Here is a 23,960-nt window from a genome sequence, read left to right on the forward strand (position 1 = left end):
AAAACCAGATGGGCCTTGAAACGCGTTGATCTTGAATAGCTCTCGTTTAAATTATAAAAAAAAAACATCTAAATGAATCACGTGCAAGAACTGCAAATGATTGCAATTTCATCCAAATCGAAATGTATAGGCGGTCAAGTTGCAAAAAAAGAAATGACGTCACACATTTTCTTTGGCTTGTTGGAGAAACGACGGTCTTTCACGGCTGAACGGCGCTTGTGTGAAAGAGTAAAGTCTCCCATACTCCCAAACGGTTTGCCAAAAATCATTCTGTGGGCCAGTCAAGGAGCGTGTCCCGTTATTGGAAGTGCCTTCTTATACGTGTGTGTGTGTGTGTGTGTGTGTCTCGGCCATACACAAGGAGGGGGGGGGGGACTCGGGTGTGTTCTAACCGCGTGTATAATAAGAAGGAAGCTGCATCGCGTTTGTATAACATAAAAAGAAGAAAGAAAAGGCAGTCCCCCCCCCCCCTTCCCAAAATGAAAATAACAAAATGGAGAGAAGATCTAATAAAAAATTTTCTTGTAAGAAAAATAAAATAAAAAGAAGAGGATCGTTTGGCTGTGTTTCGACGAAAGAAAAACGCTGCGTGCAGGTGCTGCTGGAACTGATAGCACCAGCGGGACTGTATAAGAAAAAAACAGCAGCTCCTTTTAACGTTGGATAACAGCACTGACCCGCTTACCTATACGTTTCTGTGTGACTGGCGGCATTTCAAGAAAATAAAATAAAAAGAAACTGGAATTTTTCTTTTTTTTTTTTTTTTCTTTTCGAATTCTTTCTTCATCTTTTCGGCTTCACTTGTTTTTCTTGGTTTTTTTTTTCTTTTTTACTACCGTGCAGTCACGTCTTCCTCGGCTCTTCACCTCGCAATCATCTCTTCAAGGAGTTACGCAATTCATCACGGCACACGAAAACAGCGTCTATTTCCTCCTCTTATTTTTTTTCCGTTTACAATGAAATTGGAAATTCCCTTCTTTCACGTAAAGACGAAGAATTCAAAGACAAATTGGATAATTTTCGCTTCGTCCCTAGTAACTTTTTTATAGGACAACGTCAAAACGCAAAACCCAACTGACGATATGCCCCGATGAAAGTCCCGATGTTTTCGAAAATGGAACACACAAAAACCTGCGAGCCGTATATGCAAACGACGACCTTGCCTATAGTGATTGCAAGGTTATCTCAGCTCTCCGCAGCTGTCACACATCGGGAATGGCGGTCGTTCACATCATCGTGCAAACTGAAACATGAAACCGAACGGGTCGACCCTTTCTCTCATTGCGAAAATACAAGCCAATGCCATTGGCGAAATGTCGTTCGTTTCGACATCCACTTGTCAAAAAATATAATCAACTGATAGCAAAGTGACCTACATCTTTCCTTCAAATTCCATCCACGTTTGTTGACGTTTGATTGCCCAGTTATGATAATCATATCCTTAGAGGTACGCACTCTAAACTTGAATAACAATTGCTCGTTGTAACATCCACGGCGTAAAACTAACGTGCAAAAAAAGACGTCCAGTAAATACGAAAAGAAAAATAAGAGCAAAAAAAAAAAAAAAAAAAAGATCGTGTACAACATAAAGAGAGGCACGCAGGAGGGGAGTCCACCCCTTTTATAGTAGAATAGAAGTGCTGCAATGCGGGAGGGCATTTCTGTTTAAACATATAATATCTGCATAGAGTGTGTGGGTAATAGAACAAAGTGAATTGTCGGTTATCTCTTGTTTTGTGTTAGCCCTTTTTATTTTTTTTTTTTTTCTTCCCTCCATTTCATTTTTTTTTTCCCGCTTGTTTCCACTCTTTTTTGTACGACGTTACATTTTTTTTGTTTTGTTTTGTTCCAGTCGTAAATTTATTGTCCGTTTCACTCGGCCTCCCCCTCTGTTTATTGCTTAAGTGCTTACGTATGTTTGTCTACCCCGTTGTCCACTTAAAAGGCCCAAAAGAAGAAAAGGATGTCTGAAGCGGATCTGGAGTTCGTCAGACGAAAGGACCAGGAGAGGTGCGAATATAGCAAATATAAACGTCCCTTTTTTTTATATATATATATAAAAGAAGAAGCCAAACGAGTCGATGAAGAACGGGAACGATTGACGACAACAACAAAGTTCTCTGCGCACATGTGAAACGATCACGCAAAACTGCTATGTAATTGACATTTATGCCATCAAAACGAAGAATAATATACACATAACATTTGTGTGCAGCGATGAATCATTTGATTTACGATCCAAATATCAACGTAGTGATAGCGGGCTTTTCCTCGGTGAGGTTCCGTGGCGAGCAGCAATAAAGAAAAGAGAAGAAGATGAAGGAGAGCACATGCTTTGCCACAGACGCTGTTTGTTTTGTGCTTAATCAATCAAATAAGAAGCAATTGTTCCATCGTTAAGTGGACAGTGGACGGAGAACGTTGCCATGGTAACGTGACCAACCGAGCACAAAACCATCGATCAGCCACGGAGATGTTTGGGACACAATGACACCATTCATTCCATTCCTGTTTCTGTTCCATCGTTTCCAAGTTGAATTTTTTGTTCTTTCTTTTTTTTTTTTTTTTCGAAGAGAAGAATGGTTCTATTGTCCGCTTTGGACACGCTGCGGCAACGTGTTCCACATTATTCGAGCGAGATCCATCACTATACATGTGCATAAGCCATTCAAAAAAAGAAAAAAAAGGAAAGAAACCTTTGGATGTGCCATCACGGCAGTAGAGCAAAGAATGTAGGTTATCACATTGTTTTTTGTATTTCTTTTTAACACCGATGCCAAATAAGGACTGGCTCATGCTCTGCCATCTTCTTCTTATCGTCGGTTGTCTCGAAATCGGGTTTCGTTTTCGGAAATTCAGAGTAAGGCGATTCGACGTGTCAGGTGCTCACCGATGTTCCTCATATTCTCGATGTTGAATTTTTCCTGAGACTTTTTTCCACCGAAAGACGTGTTCATTTAAGTCTGGTCACATTAGCATTTTGCAATTTTTGGTTAGAGACAGAACGATACTCGCGATATGCTTAAAAAAAAAAAAAAAAAAAAAGAAAAACATTTCCCGAAGCAAAAGTGAGTTTTTTTATGAAACGAATTGCATTTGTGACCCAGTTTTATTTTTCACGTGATGAATGAAGAGCCGCTCTTTCTATCTTTAAATCATCCCCATTTTTATTTCTTCACTGCCCCTATCAGATGAATATTTTTGAAAAAATTAAAGTTTTTTTTTTTCCTTAATTTCATATGAAAAGCCGGACACGACATTTTTATGCATATTCAAACGGATATTTGATGGCCTTTCCTGAAAATCAGTGGGGGGTCGTGTTATCGACGCAGTCAAATGACTTAAATCACGTTAACAAAAAAAAAAAAAAAAAAAAAAAAAATGAAAAACTACAAAAGAAAAGGAAACAATAAAAAAAAAGCAAAAGAAACAGAAGGTGGGGGGGGGGGAGTTTGTGGTGATGGGTGGTGTGTGCTAGGGAAGCGTCTAACGGCTCAGCGCTTGCCCGTTAGTACCGCATCCCATCAAAGTTGATGATGAATGAGGCAATGAGCTTCTTTTCGTAGAACAAGTTAAGAAAGAAAGGAAAAAACTTGGCAATAGCCGAGAAAAACAAAAACAAAAAAGAATAGAATGGGCTAAAATGTGATGGAGCGGACTGTAGTCGAGAAATGGACGGCCTGCTGCTCGCGGCCACAGAGGTCCATACGAGTGCCTTACGAATATACGTTGGGGGGGGGGGGGGGGAGAAAAGTGATAGGCACTGATTTGTTAGTCACGGGCCCTTGGCGTTCGGTCCCCAAAAAGAACGGCCGTTATAACGTTCCCAGCGTGAATGCCGAACGTAAACGATCGCTGTGTGACTCTACGTGCATGTGTGCCCGATCCAAAGCAGCTCCCACTTGTCATTAATGACGTCACATCTGAAAATGGCGTCCCCGCGAAAAGACAATCTATTCATTTTTCAATGATAAAGACAATCAAAGTGTAAGGAAATGGATGACGAATCCCAATGGTTCGTCCCCTCTCTTGTTTTACATGAAAAGAATTGAAAAAGAAAAGTCCACAAAAAAAAAAAAAAAAAAAACACAAAAGAGAATCAAAACAGACATGGAAAAATAACTGGAGTTGATTGGAGGCTCGGGAATGATTGATTTTTTGGGGCTTGGGATGTCGACCACACGACCAACGCCTCTAGCAGTGGCCATCGGCCACACCGGTTCGGGACGAATGATCCGGAAATTTCATGTGCAGTCCCATGTTGCACGCACACGAAATTTGTTTCTCTACCCTCTCGTCTTTTATGACTTTACCTTTTTTCTCCGCTCTACCTCTTCAAATTAAAAATGTCAGAAAACGTGAAAGAAAAAACACAAGTGTGTGCAGGTGCAAATACAACGGTACAGAACCGACCGCTCTCATGTGAACGAAATAAATCCGCAAGAAAAACAAAAAAGAAACCCGGCCGACGACACCAACTTTTCCACGGGTCTCCATTCCACAAATCCCTACCTCCTCCCCCACAAACCACCCATTTTATTTCTTAAAAAAAAAAAAAATAATAATGTAAAAAAAAAAAAAACATATTTACACGTATTTCTCCCCCCCCCCCCCTTCTTCGCCAACTTGACGTGGATTGCAAACACTGAACAAAAAAAAAAAAAAAATAAAGATTTTCTTTGTAATCAACCACTCCCGTCACACACACGTAACACCTTTCCTCGTCATCGAGTCCCCCAAGTTGCGGAGGCGGATCCTTTGAAATATATTTCTTCCCCTCCTCAACAATAGCGCACACACACACACACACACACACACACGCCGGTGTAATTGTGTATTATAATTTTTGCAAACTGCCACGGGAGTAGACACGGCATTTCGAAAGTCCGTTAAAAAAAAAAAAAAAAAAAAAAAAAGAAAATGTTTGAACTTTTAGAAAATAATTTTCTTGTGATTGGGCGTCCTTTTTTGCGGTGGGACGGTGCGCGCTAAAAAACGGACCTGTGGCCTCAACTGGCGCGTCCAGGACACAAGAAAAGAGGGTCGATAATAGATGATAATGGACGTAAAGTATCATCAGAGCTTGGCTCAGTACAAATATAACGAAAAAGGCACGCCGATGTATATAGAAAAAAAAAATGTTTAATCATTAAATAAAAAAAAAAAAAAAAAAAAAAAAAATAGAAAAAAAGGGCCGGCGGTATAAAGTAATGGTCAAGCTCCGGCCATCGGTATGTAACGGTTCAATAGCCACATCGAAAAAAGAAAAAAAGAAAAAATGAAGGTAAATAACAAGACGACTGAACAGTTCACCACTTATTTTATTTTATTTTATTTTTATTTTTTTAAGTCATCCTTCCTTCTCTTCGTTTCTTGTTTGTTTAGTTTTTTTTTTTTTTCAGGTTCAATCATCGGTTTGTACCGGTTGCTCCTGAAAGTCCCTCACACATCAGTGGCGTCTTTCGTTTTCGTTCCTTTTCTTTTCGAATCGATAACGAATGAAATTGAAATACAACTAAAACAAAATCGTTGGCACCTTTTGGTTTTCTTTTTCCATACGATGGATTGGTTGTGGAAATGTGTCTGCCCTCATTCTGCCCGCTGCTCGTGTCATATCGTCTTTTGTTTTCCCTTTTTTTTTTTGATGATTTTCTCTGCGTCGTTACGTCTAACCTGTTGAATAATAAACGACGTCATCGCGTACAACTGAAATACATAGCAACGCAAAAAAAAAAAAAAAAAAACAAAACAAAACAAGGAAGAGTTTATCTCAGTTTTGACTCGAAGTGCGTGAGAAAAAACGGGCAGAGATTTCAAAACAGGGTCTCCGTGTCTAAGCAAATCGGATGAAAAACATGCATAGGCCTATACAGACGTCAGTGATTGATGACGTGTTACGCATCAACAAGTATAATCCTATCGGTGCTTTGATTTGGATTTTTTTTTTTTTTTTTTTTTTTTACCTCCGGCAAAAACTGCGCTTATCAATATGAAAATTGACCTGCATTATAAACAAATGCAGTTAGAGATATAAAGCGCGTGCGATCTGTGCTACACGTCTCACGTGAAATCCGATCCGTCCCAATAAGTTTCTGCCTCTTTTTTTAAGCCAACCAAAACAACAACAACAAAAAAATTGCGGGATCGTGTGTCATATTGAAACCAGCGAGCTTTATTAGAAATACAGCGTCAAAACTTAAAAGAAAATTCTCTGCCGATGATTAAGAACGCTGCCAGCGTTTAACAGTATACACGAAAAAGCTGAAGAAGTTAAAGAAAAAAAAAAAAAAGAATTTCAGAGTTCTCCTTCCTCCTTTCGACCGAACCTTCTGGGTCATGTGGGTTTGTACCAAACAGGCACACACACACACGTACACACACACATCGTAAAAAGCCTAGGAGGAATTCCCTTTTTTTCTTTCTCTCTTTTGCTTTGCGTATTCGGTCGCATATGTGGTCTCGCCCTGGAACCCCCCCCCCCTCTCTCCACACCCCGTAAGGGATCCACGTACATAGAGGAATTGTTGTTGCGTCGCACGGATAGCTGTACATACCCCAAACCACGATAAATAGAAAAAAAAAAAAAAAGAAAGAAAAGAAATGAAGCCGAAGGAAACCCAAAAAAAGGCAGACCCCGCACGTGAAAAGAAGGGGGGGCTTCTTCTGCTGAAAAAGAAAAAAAAAAAGCCAAGAGCTATATATATGTGTAGGAGCAGGCCCCATTGCTTTATAGTTTCTGTCAGTGTGTAAGACTTCTTCTAGCGTGTGTAACAGTAGAGGGACTGCCCTAACTGTTATAAAGCAGCCGGGTGCACACCACCGGCACGTCACTCGCTCCGAAGACACCCGAACTGGAAACATCTCTCTCTCTCCCTCGCTCTCCCTGTCTCTCGCTTTGGCTTTTCAAAAGCTGTCGAGTTCTCTTTTGACTCAGTCGTTTCTTTTTCATTCGTTAAAGAATTTCACTGCAGATTGAAAGAAGAACGAAGAAGAAAACTTGAAAATCTTGCATTTGTCTGAACAGCGTCGTGAACGAGCAACGCGAGAACTTGAAATTACCGTTTGAGGTACACAGACGCGCACGTTTGTGACAACAACGAAAAAGAAAAAGAAAAAAAAACAAAAAAACAACTGGAGAAGAAATCTCTTGTGTGATTGTTCTTCGGTCATCCGCTCCAGCCGTTTCTTATTTTCGTGAAGGATTTTTTTGGTTTTTTTGTTTGCCGTGTCGTTCAATTAAATCAATAAAAAAAAAAACATAACAAAGTGATTCGGATTATTCTCGAGTTGTGCTGAAGAACCTCCGTTTTCAACACCATCCATCAAGGTCTGTACCATTCTCTTATTTGTTATCCTCTCCCCCCCCCCCTGAAAAACAAAACAAAACAAAACAATATCATTCGTCTTAAGTGCAAAATTCAATTATCCCAAATGTGAAGTTTTGATTAAGAAAATGACCTTTTTTTTTTTTCTTTCTTTTTTGTTTTTCCTCCCCCCCCCCCCCCCCCCTTCCGCATCGAAAATCGATTCGTGGAATGTTACAGGTGCGTGGTGATTCTTACGCGCGTATCTAAAACCAACCGAGAAGAAAACGAAACAAAACAAAAAGATGTTCGTGTGGAGGTTATTGCTGGTCACCGCCTTCATCGGCGCGGTGAGTCTCTCTATTTCTTATTATTTATTTATTTATTTCATATTCAAAATTGATTGCCGGCCTTAAAAATGGCATTGAAATGATCCCACCCGATCTATTGAAATGCCCACCCGCATTTAAAAGATATTACGCTGCGAAGGTTCGATTTGAAAATCATATCGCGACAGTTTGATTGACGGGCAAATGAAATGGCCAATTTCAATTGCTGTTGTTTTTCTGACACTTTAACGGTACATAACCTCCTGTGTGAGTTGCATAAACTTTGCGGTTGCCGAATTGCCTCCCCCGCCACTGAAACATTGGACTTTTGACTATAGATTACAGTCTTATACCTGTGTGTGTGACAGGCTAGATGGGAATGGTTCAAGAAAAACCGGTCACAGTGGAACTTGGCCTAGATACCGGTTCTTATCCTCTTCCCCTCTCTCTCCCTCTCTCTTGTGTGTCTTCTTCTCACGTACCAACGACTTCCTCCTTGTAGAGGAACTTCTCTTCAGATTTTGTCCTTTTGTCGTTATTACTTAGTAGACGAATTAAAAAAAAAACAAAAAAAAAACGACCACACAAACAACGGACCTTTTCTTAACCAAGTCCGAATGGAGGGTGAACACATCATTTTTTTTTTTTTTTACCGACCAGGAAGTTCCTCTTTTTTTTTTTTTAAGGGGAGGGTAAAAGCATAAAGAATTCGATCCATCGGCTAATAAAAGAACCTAGTCACGTGTTATTGCAGCTCCTTTTCCCTATTTGAAAAAAGATCGATGATTCAAAGTTCACTGATTTCTACCTCCTCCAACTTAAACCCATCAGTCTTAACCTTTCAGAACTAAAAAAAAAAAAAAAATAATAATAATAATACGTAAGTCTCTTTTGTCGGAAAAAATAGAGAAATTTCTTTGCAGCTTATGTAATTTATTGAACCCCCCCCCCTCCCTTTTGCATCAGTTTCAACGTTAAACAAGCGAGAAAAAAAGAAAGGTGTTTAGGCCCCCTCTTCTTCCTTATTGCTTTAACCAAGAGGGGGCGGGGGAACAGGATCGGGAGAGAAGAATGGAGGGGGGGTTAGTACTGGCCAGTTGCGCAAGATCAAGGCCAAGGACGGGCTGACCTCTCCACCTGCGCCCGAAGCACCTGTTCCCGCTTCTCTCATTCATGGACGGCCAACGGTGTTATTCGGGCTAGCCCGGGCTATCCTTTTTTTTTTTTTTTTTTTCGTTGTTGTTACCGTGTGCGTTTCCGTGTTAATTAACAGTATAGGCCATCCTAGGCAAGAAGAAGAAGCACGCGCCTAATATCTTCTTATATGTGTTGCGTGCAGCGAATGCGAGACGGTAACGAAACTCAATTAGCCCCTCGGTTTTTTTTAATTTTTTTTAATCGCCGACATCAACTTCTGCTTTTTTGATATCTTTCTTTAAGTATCGTGTGTGTTTATTATTTTCTATTTTTTTTTTCGGGAGGGGGGGGGGGAGGATAAATTTGCGTGAAAAAGGCGAGGAAAAACGCGGACCGCTATGTAACTTTTAACGTTCATTCAATTGCCAATGAAAAACATTTTTGTTCTCTTTTTACGAGGGAAATAATAGAGGGACCCCATTTTTTCTTATAAAAAAATAAAAAAAAAATAAATAGGAGAAGACAGGGAAATGTAATCAAGTTGAGCGGATGGACTTTGGCTATAAACAGAGGGCGCAGCGCTAGAGGGAACACATGACGGACATGAAAAAAAAAATAAATACGTGAGATTTAAAAACATAGAGAAAGAATGGAGAGAAAGAAATAGACAGACAGGTAGGAACGCTAAATGTAGGTCAATCGGTCTTGGGTTACTTCATGGTGTGTAATAAAGCAGCCAAAAGAAGAAGAAAAAGAAAAAGGCGGAGGAATCGAGATTCTTCTGTTGCGAACGATGGGCTCCTGCCTAGTAGGGAGGGAGGTGACGTGCGTGTTACTTGCCATGGCCAAAAAAAAAAAAAAAGGCAGGGGGGGGGGGGGGAGGGAATGGAGCACATTGACCGTTAAAATACATGGACTTGGCATACCTGGTGAAGTGCTGCTGGCTTTGCTGCCGGCATGTTTCATTTGCCTCCTTCTTGGAAACCAAAGAAAATAACGGGACTCAACCTGCCGGGCTTTTTGGGATCGTCTCGGCTCCTCCCCTTTACACACCACCGTTCCCCTTTTTTTTTTTTTTTTTCTTTTTTTTTTTCGTTACCTGTTGTTTGCACCTTGCATATAGAAGAAGGCGCTTCTCCCGTTTCCTCGTCTAGCGTAAAATGCCTTGGCCTTCACACAGCCCCGAGGGCCTTTTGCCGTGTTTAACAACTCGGCAATGTTCCATCGTTGGAGTATGTGTGTTATGCACAACCATCGATACGTTTCCTTTAGAAGAAGGGCCTTGGGGGCTTTTCTTCTAAGTCGCGGAAGCCATTGACAGTTTTTGTTTGTGGCTTCACCTGTACACACACACACACGCGTAACGTACACACATACACGCGGGAATGCCGCACCTCTTTTTTTTCTTCTTAAATTTACTATGGCACATACATGGCTCGATGGAGCGTCCCGCCTTCGGGATATGGGTCGTCAAGTTCTCACACACTCAGCAGCTCGCGTCTTCTCTTCTCGTTTGCTTTTTTGTTTTTTTTTGTTTTTTTTTTAAATTCAATTTAATTTCCGATCGTGCCGTGTGCTTTCCCAACCCCCAAAAGACCGTTCACTTCCGTTCGCTTCGTTCATTCGGATCCGTTTGGCTCGGCGTCCACTTGGTGCAGCGGCACGGGAAGCGGGTCGATGGCGTTCGCACCCGTCTACGTCCTTCGATTGAAATTCATGTTTTTTACACGCACGGTAGGTCAACCCCAAAAGAAAAACGAAACGCTGAACAAGAAATGTAAAGAATTGAAACGGTTCGATCCATCGTGATTTTCATTATTTTCCCGTTTTTTATTTGAAAAAAAAAGAATTTCGCAACGGGGCGATGCAAATTCTTGGCGGAATAATGTACCGTGTCGATAAATTCCCCCCCGTCCTTTAAAAAAAAAAAAAAAATGCCGCTCCTGTTTAGTATGTGAAGATTTCAGCAATGGCGCGGTTTCGTGAGCGTTCAAAATTATCTTTTTATTTTCGCTTTGAGGAACAAGAGAGAAGCAAAAATAGCCGAGTCAAATCGCAATGTTAGAAGCCCCCAAGAGCGCAAGTTAGAAATCTATTGAGTTGAAGGGGGAAACAGGTGAGCTCGGCCTCAATAAATTCAGCTTGCCAAAAAAAAACAAAAACAAGGGGAATAATTATGCATGCAGACATAATGTGTACAGCTGCTCTGTGTGATCTTCTTTTTCAATGGTAGCGACAATGACTGCAAGAGGTTAGGCTACAATTCGGGACTGGCAACGTTTGCGGTATGGGTGGGCGGGGTAGCGACGGCGGCCGCGCAATTGCAAAGTCGTCAGCGCAATTATTTTTATTTTTCGTACATGATTATGGGTGAATTGCTACGGTACGTTGTACTGTACGGAATCCTTTTTTTTTTTTCCTGTAGCCTGAAGAAATAATAATTCGAAAGAAAAAAATGATAAAACAAAACTAGGTAAAAAAAAAAAAAAAAAAAAAATTGCAAGCCTCCGGGTCATGTTTCCGTGGGCCGGTTAAAAGAAAAAGGGAGCGCCTCGTTGAACACATTCACGAGAAAGCCTGTGCCAAAAAGGGTCCATTTCTTTCTTTTAGCACAATCAGCGGGACGCCAATTGTTTGACGCTGAACTGATGGACGCGACTGACCCGGCCACACATTCCTGGCCTGCTTTTAAATTTCAAAAAAAAAAAAAAAAAAAAAAAAAAAAGGACTGTGTCATTCTCTTCACGTTGCGGTAGTTAAAAGACAACGACTAAAAGCTGAATGAGATTAGAATAGCAGAAGATGTTACGAAGAGGGGAGAGCACAGCGTGGTAGCGATTGGCTTTCATATGAGTTCTTAAAAAAAAAATGAGAGAAGAAGGAGAAAGAAAGAAAAAAAAAAAAGGGAGGAAGAATACATATAATCATAACTTGTGTTTGTTGCTGGCCCGCTGCATAAATACGAGGCCATTCAAAATGAGCGCCTCAGGTAAACTTGCCCGTTATTCTTCGTCGACTAGCCGCAGTTCTTCTTATGGACATTCTTTCTGATTTTCTTTTTGAGGTTATTGTTTTTCTGTTGTTGTTTTTATTTTGCCGTTTGGCGTAACTCTTCAAAAAGCCGAGAGTAACGTAGTAGACAATAAATATTCCGAAATAAAGGCACACACACAAAAAAAAAAAAGAAAGAAAAGGGCGGCGTTTGTACAACAAGAAGAAGACAAGACCTCACGCTGACAAGTGTGAAGGATGTACGCCGATAAAAGGATAGCCAGTTTAAAAAAAAAAAAAAAAACAGTCCCCCCTCCCCTCTTCAGTTAATCAAAGCAAAAAAATGTTCGACCTGTTTGGTTTTAACTTGGCTGCAAGTGTTTGACCTAGAACAGGTTTGTTTTCCGCACAATCACCAAATTTGGACGCTTTCCAAAATTGGGTCCTTCTGTGATTTCTTTCGTGTGATTGTTGTTACATTCGTCTTTTAGCTGTTTTCTTAACGAGTGGCCCCGTGTGATCGTGCACGATTCTAATGGCCGTTGATGTTCAACTTCTTTTTTGTGTGTGTGTGTGTGCTAAGAAAAAAACAAAACAACATGAACGCTGAAGGCAAATAACAGCAGTCGGTTAGCCGGTCAAGTATATTTCACTTCGGGATCAAACGTTCGGTCAAACTCCTTTTTCGCTACCTGCTGATGAAGATGGATAGTCGAATAAACCTAAACCTGAAACGAAAGATTCCTTCCAGCCCGCTCTTCCTCCATCTTTCTTTTTAACACTTCGGGTTGATGTCGCTGAATCACGATATCTTTCGATTCAATTTCGATTTGCATTTGCGCATCGATTTGGCCAATTTTTCGTTAGATTGTATTTTTATGTTCGTTTCACGTGCGATGACGTTTATTGCCTTTATACGAGGCAATTGAGGCCACCGGATACCGGACGAATTGGCTTGATTTCTTTTAATACTCTGGTTATAGACTTGTACAACACACAATGACATGTCTTCTTTCTCTCGCTTCAAGAAGAAAAGACAATGTAATCACGTAACGCCAGCTCTCTTTCTTTTTGTTTCTCGAAATACGTGATAAGTCATCGGTGCGTATCACACATCAGTCTCTTCCTTGTTTGGCGTTTTTCTTTTGTTTTTGTTTTTCCCCGCTTGTAATGTGAGAGGCCGTCACACGTATCCTCGTCTTTTTCTTTCTTTTTGCAACAGCGTCGAATGTGATTGACCCAATGGCCTCGATATGAAACGTGGCTTCCAACTATCATCAGGCTGTGTGTGTGTGTGTGTGTGTGTGTGCACGTTAACGTTGCACGGTGGTTGCCTGTGTGTTTCAAGCCGTCATTTCTTTGAATGCGCCGTGATGGCAATCAGACCGACTTCTTTGCTCTTTGTGCTCGTAATCTAAATTTGTTTTTCTTTTGTCTTTATGTCGGTCGCCCTTTTCCTTTGTTGCCGGCAACAACAACAACAAACATCTGATGACAACCCCAAAAAAATCAACAGGTGGTCCTAGCCGCTGAGGAAGTCAAGAAGAGCGAAGAGAAACCCGCCGACAAGCCCATCGTCGTCGCGGAAAAGGTGATCGAGAAAACGGCAGACATTGTTCAACCGGCAGATAAAACCGTAGCGGCAACAGCGCAAAAGGATCCAGCGGTTAGCTCTTCGGCCGGAGCGCCAGCGGCAGTTCCAGCGGCTCCTGCGGCCGCTGCTGCCAAAGCGGCGCCGGTTAAAGTCGCTCAGAATCGTGTGGCCGTAATTGACGCTGTCGAAGGCGAAGAAGAGGAGGAGGAAGCGGAGGAAGAAGAGGAAGAGCCACACGCTTCGGCTTTGCACGCAGAACATCGTGAAGCTGTTGACGAGGAAGAGGAGGAAGAAGATCAATTGGCTTTGGAGACGTCCAACGTCCAGGAGAAGGACGGAGCTGGACACGGACACCATCATCATGAACACGGTCCAGCTTACGCTACCGGTGGATCCCAACATTACCACGGCAAACAACAAGGTCCGATTCCTGTGCCATTGCCCGTTCCAGTTCATCCAGCATCGGTCGTTTTGCCCACGTTGCCTAAACAGCAATACAACCCTCCGGCCCAGTACAAAGCTCCTCCGCCGAGCCCGTACATCCCTTCGGCTTCCGCTCCCGCTCCGGCTTACCAGTCCGTTCCTCCTCCACCTCCACCACCTGGACCTCAACCCGCCTATTCGGCTCAACGACCCGTCTACTCTCAGGTACCACCTCCGCCCAGGCCGCAATATCAGCCTCAACCGCAGCCTGCCTACCAACCACCTCCACCTCCGCCAGCTCAACCTATCTACGCTCCTGCCCCTCAGCCATCGTACCAACCTCCTCCCCCACCTCCACCACAGCCTTCTTACCAACCCCCTCCCCCACCTCAGGCTCAGCCATCTTACCAGCAGACGGCGTTCCAACCACCTCCACCACCACCATCCTACCAGCCACCCGCGCAGGCTTACCAACCTCCTCCACCACCTCCACCGGCCGAGAGGAACTCGTATGGACCGACTAGCGCTCCTTCTCTGCCCGAAGCGGCCCAGCAAGTCCAACAGTACCGACCTGAAGCCACCGTCGCCCTTCCGGCCCAGAACGCTCCATCCGACCCTTGGCCAGCTCCAGTCCAGGACATGCCTCGCATCGTCTCCCTGGACGTCAAATGCGAAAAGAACTTGATGAAGGTCTTCATTGAATTCGACAAGCCCTTCAACGGCGTCATCTTCTCCAAGGGACACTACGCCAACGCCAACTGCGTCCACCTGCCGGCCGGTTTGGGCCGCACATCGGCCAATTTCGACGTCAGCATCAACACTTGCGGTACAACTGGGAACACGGAGAACGGCCTCTACGGCTATGGATCTCAGGTATGTTCATTATTCTTTTGTTGTTTTTTTTTGTGTGTGTGTGTGTGTGTGTATGAAGTGCGTGTGACTTTTGCGAATGTCCTCGCACGCGTTCTAAAAAGAAAGAGGGCGTATAAGTAATGCGTGTCCACTAGACTACATTGCCCGTAAATGTTTGAGAAGTAATAACGATAACGACATGTGTGTGACGTGGAAATAATGAGCGAACACATGCTGCATGTAGTTTTTCTTCCACGCAGCCGTTCGTCATCACGCACAAGTTGGCCTGCCGATTTCCCGGTAGCCGCAACAACTGGACTGGATGTCCGCTAACGGTGTCTTTATTATGCACGTTGCAACTGTCCTTCAGTCTGGCCATGGGAATTTTTGTGTATGTTCCCTAAAAACAAACGTTATTTGCACATGTAGAGAAACAAGTCCGCCAATAGTTAACTGTGCGTGTCCGATGCACTGAAAGACAAGAGCACCAACTGGCACGTAAAGACAAACCAGAAACAAACGAACGGAACAAAAACGGCATAACGTTTCGAGTTATTCAAAAACTGGCACGTAGTTTTACGACTCAATTATGAGCAGCTATATTAAAATAAGATGACCGAGATGAAAGAAAACATTTTAATGGAATATAATTTGCTAAAAAAAAAAATTGAAACAACAGGCCGGTTCAGGAACATTCTTCGAGAACACCATCATCGTCCAGTTCGACCCACAAGTCCAGGAAGTCTGGGATCAGGCCCGCAAATTGCGCTGCACTTGGCACGATCAGTACGAGAAGTCCGTCACTTTCCGGCCGTTCCCCGTCGATATGTTGGACGTCGTCCGAGCTGATTTTGCCGGAGACAACGTCGGATGCTGGATGCAGATCCAAGTCGGAAAGGGCCCGTGGGCTTCTGAAGTCTCCGGTTTGGTCAAGATCGGTCAGACGATGACCATGGTCCTGGCCATCAAGGACGACGACAGCAAGTTCGACATGCTCGTCCGCAACTGCATGGCCCATGACGGCAAACGCGCGCCAATCCAATTGGTCGACCAGCGAGGTTGCGTCACCCGACCCAAACTCATGTCGCGCTTCACCAAGATCAAGAATTTCGGCTCTTCCGCCTCCGTCCTCTCTTACGCTCACTTCCAGGTATCATTTCCTGACAATCAATTTTCACAAACGTGAATCCAATAAGAATATTTGAATTCGTTTTTGTTTGCTTCTAGGCCTTCAAATTCCCCGACTCGATGGAAGTCCACTTCCAGTGCACCATCCAAATCTGTCGCAACCAGTGCCCGGATCAGTGCGCAGGATCTGAGCAATACTCGGCCGCTTCGTCATTGTCAGCCAGCGAGCCGAGGAATCCTTACAACAGGATCGGAGCGGTGGCCAGCAGACCGCGAGCTGAAGATCAGGATGGCATCCAAAGATCGCCGAGAAGTCAGCGCGATGTCAGCGCCTCTGAACAAGAGTCGACACCCGGAGAGCAACAAGACGTCGGCATCAACCGGATCATCCAGGTTGTGTCGACTGGCGATTTGACTTTCGCTCTGGAGCAGTCCAGCGACAACACGACGACGATCGTCTTCCCGTCGCGCTCCGAGACCGAAGGTCTCATCTGCATGACGTCGCCGGGCTTCGCGGCCACGTTGGTCGTCCTCCTGGCCATCTTGATCATCTCTTGCTTGTTGTCCGCTTTCTTGTGCATCCGCCACCGGGCTTTCGGCGTCGACCGATCCTTAGTCTCCGCCTTCGCCAATCCAGCTTTCGCCCACAAAAAGGGACACTTTTAAAAGGTTTCGAAAATAATCGCATCATTCGGTCAGAGACGCAATTATTATAAAACAATTAGTTTGGGAGGGGGGACTTTGTTTGACGATCCAGCTAGTTTGGATCACGGACGTGACGCGCATCTCTTAATCAAATGGACTTGCGCGCAACACTATCAAAAGACGCTTTTTTTTAAGCACAGCACACGGACACAGACACGAGTATACACAAGACGTTTTTTTTATTTAATTTATATTTGTTTTTTTGACGATTGGACAAACACGAATTCACGCACAGACTTTCTTTTGACATTTACGGGGGACAGTTTGTTTTGACGACCCTTTTTTTTTTTTTTTTTTGGACGAGACGCATCACATCACGGGTGACATTTTCTCTGGAGCCTACTATTTAAAAAAAAAGAATGAGAATTTCACTTTTCTTTAAGTTAATTCCTTTTCATTATACATTTTCAAATAAAAATGGAAAAGACACAACAGCTGTATTATTATTACTTACGTGACTTTCAGACTTGACTCTCTTTTTTCAGACTGACAATTGTTTTCCACCCAGACAATTTAGAGACAACGACTTGGGACATCATTTACTTGACGTTCGATTATCTTATATACAAACATATTTAGCTATTACAGACGCATAGACTGACGCAGCACGGACTGACACCGACCTGGGAGAATGAGACGAAAACTTTCAAGTATTGATATGTTTTACATTCTCCCGAACAAAAACACACAGTTTTGACGGACAAGAGCATTAACCAGTTTATCAATTCATTTTTTGTTTCTGATTAGTTTCGATACGAAGTGCGCGGTCACGTCAACTTGTCAAATTTGATTTAGCGTCATTTTGGATATCGATCTAATAATCAATTTCCCCTTGTGTTAATTTTCCTCTCTTAATTTAATTTTTCCGATGTTTCTGTAGTTTTTACGAGGGTTTTTACAACGAAATTGATCACACCATGTCGACAGACCAATCCCTAAAACAATGACGGATTACTAGTTTGTAACTCGTGATCTTGGCAAATTTTTTTTTTTTACCTTTTTCTTTTATCAATTTTTACATTTTATTATTTTTCAATCTTTCAATCGGTACTTTTATTTTTTGAAATTTTTTCATTGAAAAACGTGTGTTGTGTGTGAGTGTGTGTGCGTGTGTGTGTGTTGAAGACGACAGAACGATCAACAAAATCTTAAACTGACGCGTGTGCACTTTGATTTTGCTCATATTTCGCCCTCCTTTTTGGTCTGTACTATTATTATAATTATTTCTTTCTATTTTGGGGAAAAACAAAATTCGATTTCGTACATGTATTTATATGTATTCCTTGACTGATTCTTAAAGAAAACAAACACGGGAAACAAAGACAAACGACGACGCGTGTGACTATAAACATCTACGACCTAAATACCCCCCATCTTTTCTTCATTTTTATTTTACTATTCCTACCCATTTTTTTTTTTCAAATTGATTCATGACTAATGGCCTTTTGACGGACAGAACGACAATGAAATAAATAAAGGAATTTTATTCGTGCCGGACACGAACAGAAAAAAATGGAGCCGGACAATGTCATTTGATTTTTATTTGGAAATCTCCATCCACCAATCCTTTTCTATTCCCATATTTAAAACAATCAATTCCGCGTGTATTGTTCATATTTGAATAAATGTAAGGGGGCGTTATTGGACCCCCACCTTGAATTTTCCTCAAAAGAAAGAATGAATCAATTTGTAGGTCACGTAACTTTGGCCTTCATTGATTTCTTCCATCGATCCCGAGGCAACCCCAAGTTCACGCAAGTGGCGGTTGTTCCTCACGCTACACGTGTAGATCAACAGTTTTAGGCCTTTTCATGTGTAGGAACACATACATCAGCATAGACGATGAAAAAAACGAGGCCAGTAATCACTGGGTCTCGTCATAGTCTAATGGGCGTTCCAAAAGTTAACACTGTTGCTCCCCTTTTGCATGGAACCGGGACGAAAGAAGAATGCGGCGAACAAGAAAAGGGCGGTGTCACGTTGAACGTGAGGGCTTTTCAAGTCCTCCACGTCAGCGCATGTTTCACGTCAATCCTGGCCTGCTGATATGCGATCTGTGGTGCGTAACCTGTAATCATTTTGGTCACGGGAATTCGAACATAAAAAGACGCATAACTCTATTGTACGTGCGCTCTAATTCCTAGGGCCAACGGCGTTAATAAGGAGACGACATAGTGATGCTCTGCTCTTCGTAATGGCTTCGTAAACATTCCGCTGATCGTCTTGCCTGATTTACTCCCTTTGCCGACTATAGCCCTGCAATCTATCTAGAATAATATAGCTGTCTTTCGCTATGCTGTTGCTGTTTGAACGTCTTCGTTGCTCTTTGTGTTATTTTAGCTATTTTTATTGGCAAACGGAGGTCTTCCGTTATGGGTTCGCAGTTTACGCAATTGGGGAGATCAAGCGTTCAAGCGTTTGCTGCTCAATAATCAGTGGAGCATTTTGCATCGTCTCGACGGAAAAACCTGCGATGTAACACTTAAGAGCACCATTGATGCGTGTACACGGTCAATCCAACGGGCACTTCGGTGTATTAAAGAATGAAATGGAGGAAATCATATAGTTGTTTTTCGTTTTCAGGCTAATGTGTTTTAACGCTGTCTTTAGTAATTATTAGAATAGAATGGAAGGTACTTTACTTTGTACCTCGTCACAAAAAGCGGACTTCCTCCATGCTAAGATATCCTCACGATATTCATTCATGATATTCATGATATATCCTCAAGACCGAGTATCCGAGTTTCGAAGTGGATCATAACTGCCTACCCCACCTTGTTGGAGGTGGAAGTTTAACCAACAAGCTACCACTTCTCTACCACGGTCACCCTAAGTCTTGTATGACAGCTCTTACCTCTCTAACCAGTTTTGGTTGGATGGTACTGGTATCGGCCGCTACCTGTACGAGCCATACCAACAACACGCAGAGTGATAATTGCAGTCTAGCAAGCCCAATGCTGGGATGAGTGCAACACCCGTTCGTTGGAAGTGCCGCTACTATGAGGAGTCGCACTACAACCCTTATATACCGTGAATTGAGTGCCGAAACACGGTTGATAACGCCGTGATGCAGTTTTCCACCAATAATCTCGTTTCAAATATTTAATGGAATAGAGATTGGTAAATGTAATAAATGAACGTTATTCGAAATGTTATGAAGAATACGATTCGACTTCATTATGAAACAAAAATTTATGGAAATAAAAAAAAAAAACGATAAATTGAGTGAAACTTTGCATAGGGGAATACAGTCATGCTGGGTGCAACTGTGTGCTTGCTATAGGTTTTCTGCTGCTCGTTTCTTGTCATTTTAATACGTAAACTGGTTGAAATTTTGCCACATTTTTCATAGAGGTCGTATTTGTCACCACAGCATCGCTAGAGGTGGACTGCTAAAGCCAGTCTGTCCGGACAGTCGGTGTGCATTGAACAGATGCCACAGTTAGCCCAATGTACAATAACTCTAAAAATATAAGTTTCAAGTAAAAATGAAGTCACTTTTCGTGATTCTCGTTCAATTTTGAATACAAATCATGTATTTTAATAGTTATATCAGGTTTTTTTTTATTAAAATAAAAAAAAATAGAAAGTCGGACTTATATACTGTCGGGCTCACAATGTCGGGCTTAAATTTTCAAGCCCAATTTTCTCGTGAAAAAAAAGGACATTCCATGATCTTTTTAAAGATCTTCGTTTTATTTAAATATTTTGAATCGGAATCATCTACAGTTATCTAGACTTAATGATATTATTTTTTAATAGGACAAAATTTTAAGCCCGACTTTTAGTTTTTTACGTTTAATTCAGAATCAATAAGCACAATATAAAAACATACCTCATTTTCGTGATCAGCAATCAATTTCGAATCGGAATAATGTATTTTTAATGAAATCTAGGATTTGAAGAAAATTGGAAAAGTGAGAAGGTATATAGCCTTCTCACAAAATTTTTTTCAATTGGTTTCGATGCAAAAACGGGTATCACGTATAGATTTCGCTTAGTTTTTGAATAAAACGTAAAAAACGGTGATGTTGGGTTTAAAAAAATGAGCCCGACTAAAAAAATATGCCCGACTTTATCTTTAAATTACGATTTTTTCAAAAACGGCTTACGTGACAAAAAAACAAATGGTTTTTTCTGAATCAGCGTTAAAACTGGGTTATGTTGTAGGATTTTCATCGCATTCCGAGAGATTTCGATTTTTCCCGATTTTGACGAAAGTGGGAAGGCTATAGCCTTCTCACTTTTTCAATTTTGGCAAAATTTTAGATTTCGCTTTAAATACATGGTTTCGATGCAGAATTGAGCGGGCATCCCGAATATGAGGGTTGTTTTCTCGTGGGACTCATAGTTTTTTAATAAAACATAAAAAAGCGGTAAAAGTTGGGTTAAAAAATAATGCTGCGTTATTCAACTTGCCTTTCAATTTGCAAATTCCAAATTTTGCGTATGGATCACTACCAAGTTTACCTTATATACTGTATCTTCAGCCTTTATTCCACAAACTATAGTAAGAACCCAAGCGTGAATATGTCCGTTTTTCTTCTGGTTACATTAATACATTAGCGGAGGCATACAGAAAAGGAAAAAAGCGTAGGATTGTGTCTCCAGTGGCGCATATGGTTAGCGCATGGTACTTATACGACAGTAATCTCATTGCGATTCGGGACCTAAGCGATTCACGAAGTTATGCCTTGGTCGCGAGTTCGAACCTCGCCTGGAGAATGTTTTGCTTTCAATCTGCCCGATCTCGACAGGTATGATTAGAACCGGAACAGACAACTACGCTTCCTAAACACAACTGAATGAACAGTCGAGGCTTTATCTCCATTTGTACATAGGTTTTGCCAACATCAATCCAGCAGATCAAAATGCGTTTCTCCAGGCGAGGCTCGAACTCGCGACCTCGGCATTACTTTACGGAAACAACGATCCTTTGCGCAATGAAGTTACTGACATATAAGTACCATGCGCTAACCAACTGCGCTACTGGAGATGTTTTCAATGTTTTGTTTCCTAATCTTATCAAAGTTACACAGTTCAATCAGGCAATCGTAGGAAGCGACGTTATCGTAATCGGACAAGAATAAAAACCCAATTCTCTAGGCGAGGATCGAACTCCGGTGTTTTGGTTTCTGTTCCTTCATTGCCATCACGACAGGATAGTGATGGTGGTGAAGTACAGGTACAGGGTTTGGTAGCGACTCTTCATCGCACTGTTCCATTTCTTTTATCTGTGAGCGTAATTCTTCCTGATTCCCCACCATTGCGTAGTTAGTTTTTTTTTTTTAAAGGAGTTCTAGCATATCGGCTAACGGGGTATACCGGGAAAGCTATCTGTAATAGTTATTAAAATAAAACAGAAGCTACTGGTGTACCTTGTACAAGGTGTGCCTTCCAAGCAAAAAGCGGACTTCCTCCATGCTAAGATATCCTCATGATATTCATTCATGATATTCATGATATATCCTCAAGACCGAGTATCCGAGTTTCGAAGTGGATCATAACTGCCTACTCCACCTTGTTGGAGGTGGAAGTTTAACCAACAAGCTACCACTTCTCTACCACGGACTCCCTAAGTCTTGTATGACAGCTCTTACCTCTCTAACCAGTTTTGGTTGGATGGTACTGGTATCGGCCGCTACCTGTACGAGCCATACCAACAACACGCAGAGTGATAATTGCTGTCTAGCAAGCCCAATGCTGGGATGAGTGCAACACCCGTTCGTTGGAAGTGCCGCTACTATGAGGAGTCGCACTACAACCCTTATATACCGTGAATTGAGTGCCGAAACACGGTTGATAACGCCGTGATGCAGTTTTCCACCAATAATCTCGTTTCAAATATTTAATGGAATAGAGATTGGTAAATGTAATAAATGAACGTTATTCGAAATGTTATGAAGAATACGATTCGACTTCATTATGAAACAAAAATTTATGGAAATTAAAAAAAAAACGATAAATTGAGTGAAACTTTGCAAAGGGGAATACAGTCATGCTGGGTGCAACTGTGTGCTTGCTATAGGTTTTCTGCTGCTCGTTTCTTGTCATTTTAATACGTAAACTGGTTGAAATTTTGCCACATTTTTCATAGAGGTTGTCACCACAGCATCGCTAGAGGTGGACTGCTAAAGCCAGTCTGTCCGGACAGTCGGTGTGCATTGAATAGATGCCACAGTTAGCCCAATGTACAATAACTCTAAAAATATAAGTTTCAAGTAAAAGTGAAGTCACTTTTCGTGATTCTCGTTCAATTTTGAATACATATCATGTATTTTAATAGTTATATCAGGTTTTTTTTTATTAAAATAGAAAAAAATAGAAAAAGTCGGGCTTAAATTTTGAAGCCCAATTTTCTCGTGAAATTCGTGATGATCTTTTTTAATGATTCAGGTCAACACAATAAAAGCTAGAAGTCACTTGATAATGAAAATAGTCGGCGAAATGCGAGTAATTATTGTATTCCAAAGAAAATGCTTTGAAAAATTTGTTAGACCGATTCTTTTCCCTGGGACTAATGAAGAAATGCACAGAACTGAACAAGATAGTGGGCAGTTATTGAAGAAAGAAGTAATCGGAATCAATAATCAGGGAGACGTAAATTAGACAGTATAGTGTCATAAGCAAGGATGAAGGCAAAACGTTGACATTGGGCGTTTTCGTTTGTTTCGCACGAACCAATCTATCCCTTGATCTTAATCATACCGGGGGGTATGGGACAGCAGAGTTTCTTGAAGCCGGTCCAGCACCTTTTCCCGTTTCCTCTGATGTCAGTCAGCATTTCTTGGAACTTGTTGCCACAAGCTGGCAAACAGAATGGCGACGTCCCACTCCAGAAGCATCCGGAAGATGGTGATAGGATATCGATTGGTGCGGCAACTGACGGGGCTATTACTTGTGGAACTACAACTTGCGGCCCTGTGTGAAACACTGTTTAAAAAAAGATATTGCAAGGTTGGTTAAATTGAACAGTTTGTTGGCAATCATTTAGAATGTATGCCAACTCAAACTTACGTTGGCGTTTTTCCCGTAAGTAAGCGCTAGGATTATCACGCGTTTCCACCTCTGGACAGAAAAATGAGCTTATTTAAATCGTATAATCGAATACGAATAAATCATAGATGTTTACCGATACTATCCAAATTCTGTGCGTCGGTAAACACAACGACAGCCACTGACAACAGCTGCAACGAAAACGATTAGTAAAACAGGTACGCTTTAATTTAAAGTAATGGTTGTCGTGATCGGCATAGTTGACGTAATATCACGGGACTTACTTACCAAAATAATTGAGGACTTCATAGTTGGATGTAGTCGTTTACACCAGAGCTCTGAAGATGAAGTTTCTTTGACACGCAAACAATCTAGAATAAATTCAGTAAATCCTTGCACAGCATATTCTAATGCCTCACGATTACGGAACGCGAATGATGTGATTTTGCCTTAGCGTGTCGTATGAGGTTGAAAACAAAGCATGGTAGTACGCACCTTCCT

At 41.8% G+C, this 23,960-nt stretch overlaps 2 protein-coding genes and 2 non-coding genes across 5 annotated transcripts; 2 read left to right on the plus strand and 2 right to left on the minus strand.

The window, feature by feature from the left end:
• The first annotated feature begins 7,097 nt into the window (after positions 1 to 7,097).
• Positions 7,098 to 16,895, plus strand: LOC130693702 (uncharacterized). Its single transcript, XM_057516889.2, has 5 exons — positions 7,098 to 7,327; positions 7,545 to 7,654; positions 13,278 to 14,651; positions 15,310 to 15,780; positions 15,858 to 16,895. Exons 2-5 carry the CDS (start codon positions 7,610 to 7,612, stop codon positions 16,422 to 16,424), a joined length of 2,457 nt encoding a protein of 818 aa, XP_057372872.1. The 5' UTR covers positions 7,098 to 7,327; positions 7,545 to 7,609; the 3' UTR covers positions 16,425 to 16,895.
• Positions 16,896 to 21,067: 4,172 nt separating this feature from the next.
• Positions 21,068 to 21,188, plus strand: Trnai-uau (transfer RNA isoleucine (anticodon UAU)). Its single transcript has 2 exons — positions 21,068 to 21,105; positions 21,153 to 21,188. It is a non-coding gene; the product is annotated as a tRNA-Ile (tRNA).
• Positions 21,189 to 21,340: 152 nt separating this feature from the next.
• Trnai-uau (transfer RNA isoleucine (anticodon UAU)) lies at positions 21,341 to 21,459 on the minus strand. Its single transcript has 2 exons — positions 21,422 to 21,459; positions 21,341 to 21,376 (listed from the first exon to the last, which is right to left on the minus strand). It is a non-coding gene; the product is annotated as a tRNA-Ile (tRNA).
• A 1,452-nt stretch (positions 21,460 to 22,911) lies between these two features.
• Positions 22,912 to 23,895, minus strand: LOC130693759 (uncharacterized). Of its 2 annotated transcripts, none has more exons than XM_057516960.1 (4): positions 23,748 to 23,895; positions 23,596 to 23,650; positions 23,481 to 23,531; positions 22,912 to 23,396 (listed from the first exon to the last, which is right to left on the minus strand). In XM_057516960.1, exons 1-4 carry the CDS (start codon positions 23,766 to 23,768, stop codon positions 23,149 to 23,151), a joined length of 375 nt encoding a protein of 124 aa, XP_057372943.1. In that variant the 5' UTR covers positions 23,769 to 23,895; the 3' UTR covers positions 22,912 to 23,148. The 2 variants fall into 2 exon arrangements, with proteins under 2 accessions (XP_057372943.1, XP_059350370.1); XM_059494387.1 differs by having other exon boundaries at positions 23,596 to 23,665.
• Positions 23,896 to 23,960: the final 65 nt, after the last annotated feature.

This window comes from Daphnia carinata, chromosome 3 (assembly GCF_022539665.2).
Source record: "Daphnia carinata strain CSIRO-1 chromosome 3, CSIRO_AGI_Dcar_HiC_V3, whole genome shotgun sequence".
Classification (NCBI taxonomy): domain Eukaryota; kingdom Metazoa; phylum Arthropoda; class Branchiopoda; order Diplostraca; family Daphniidae; genus Daphnia; species Daphnia carinata.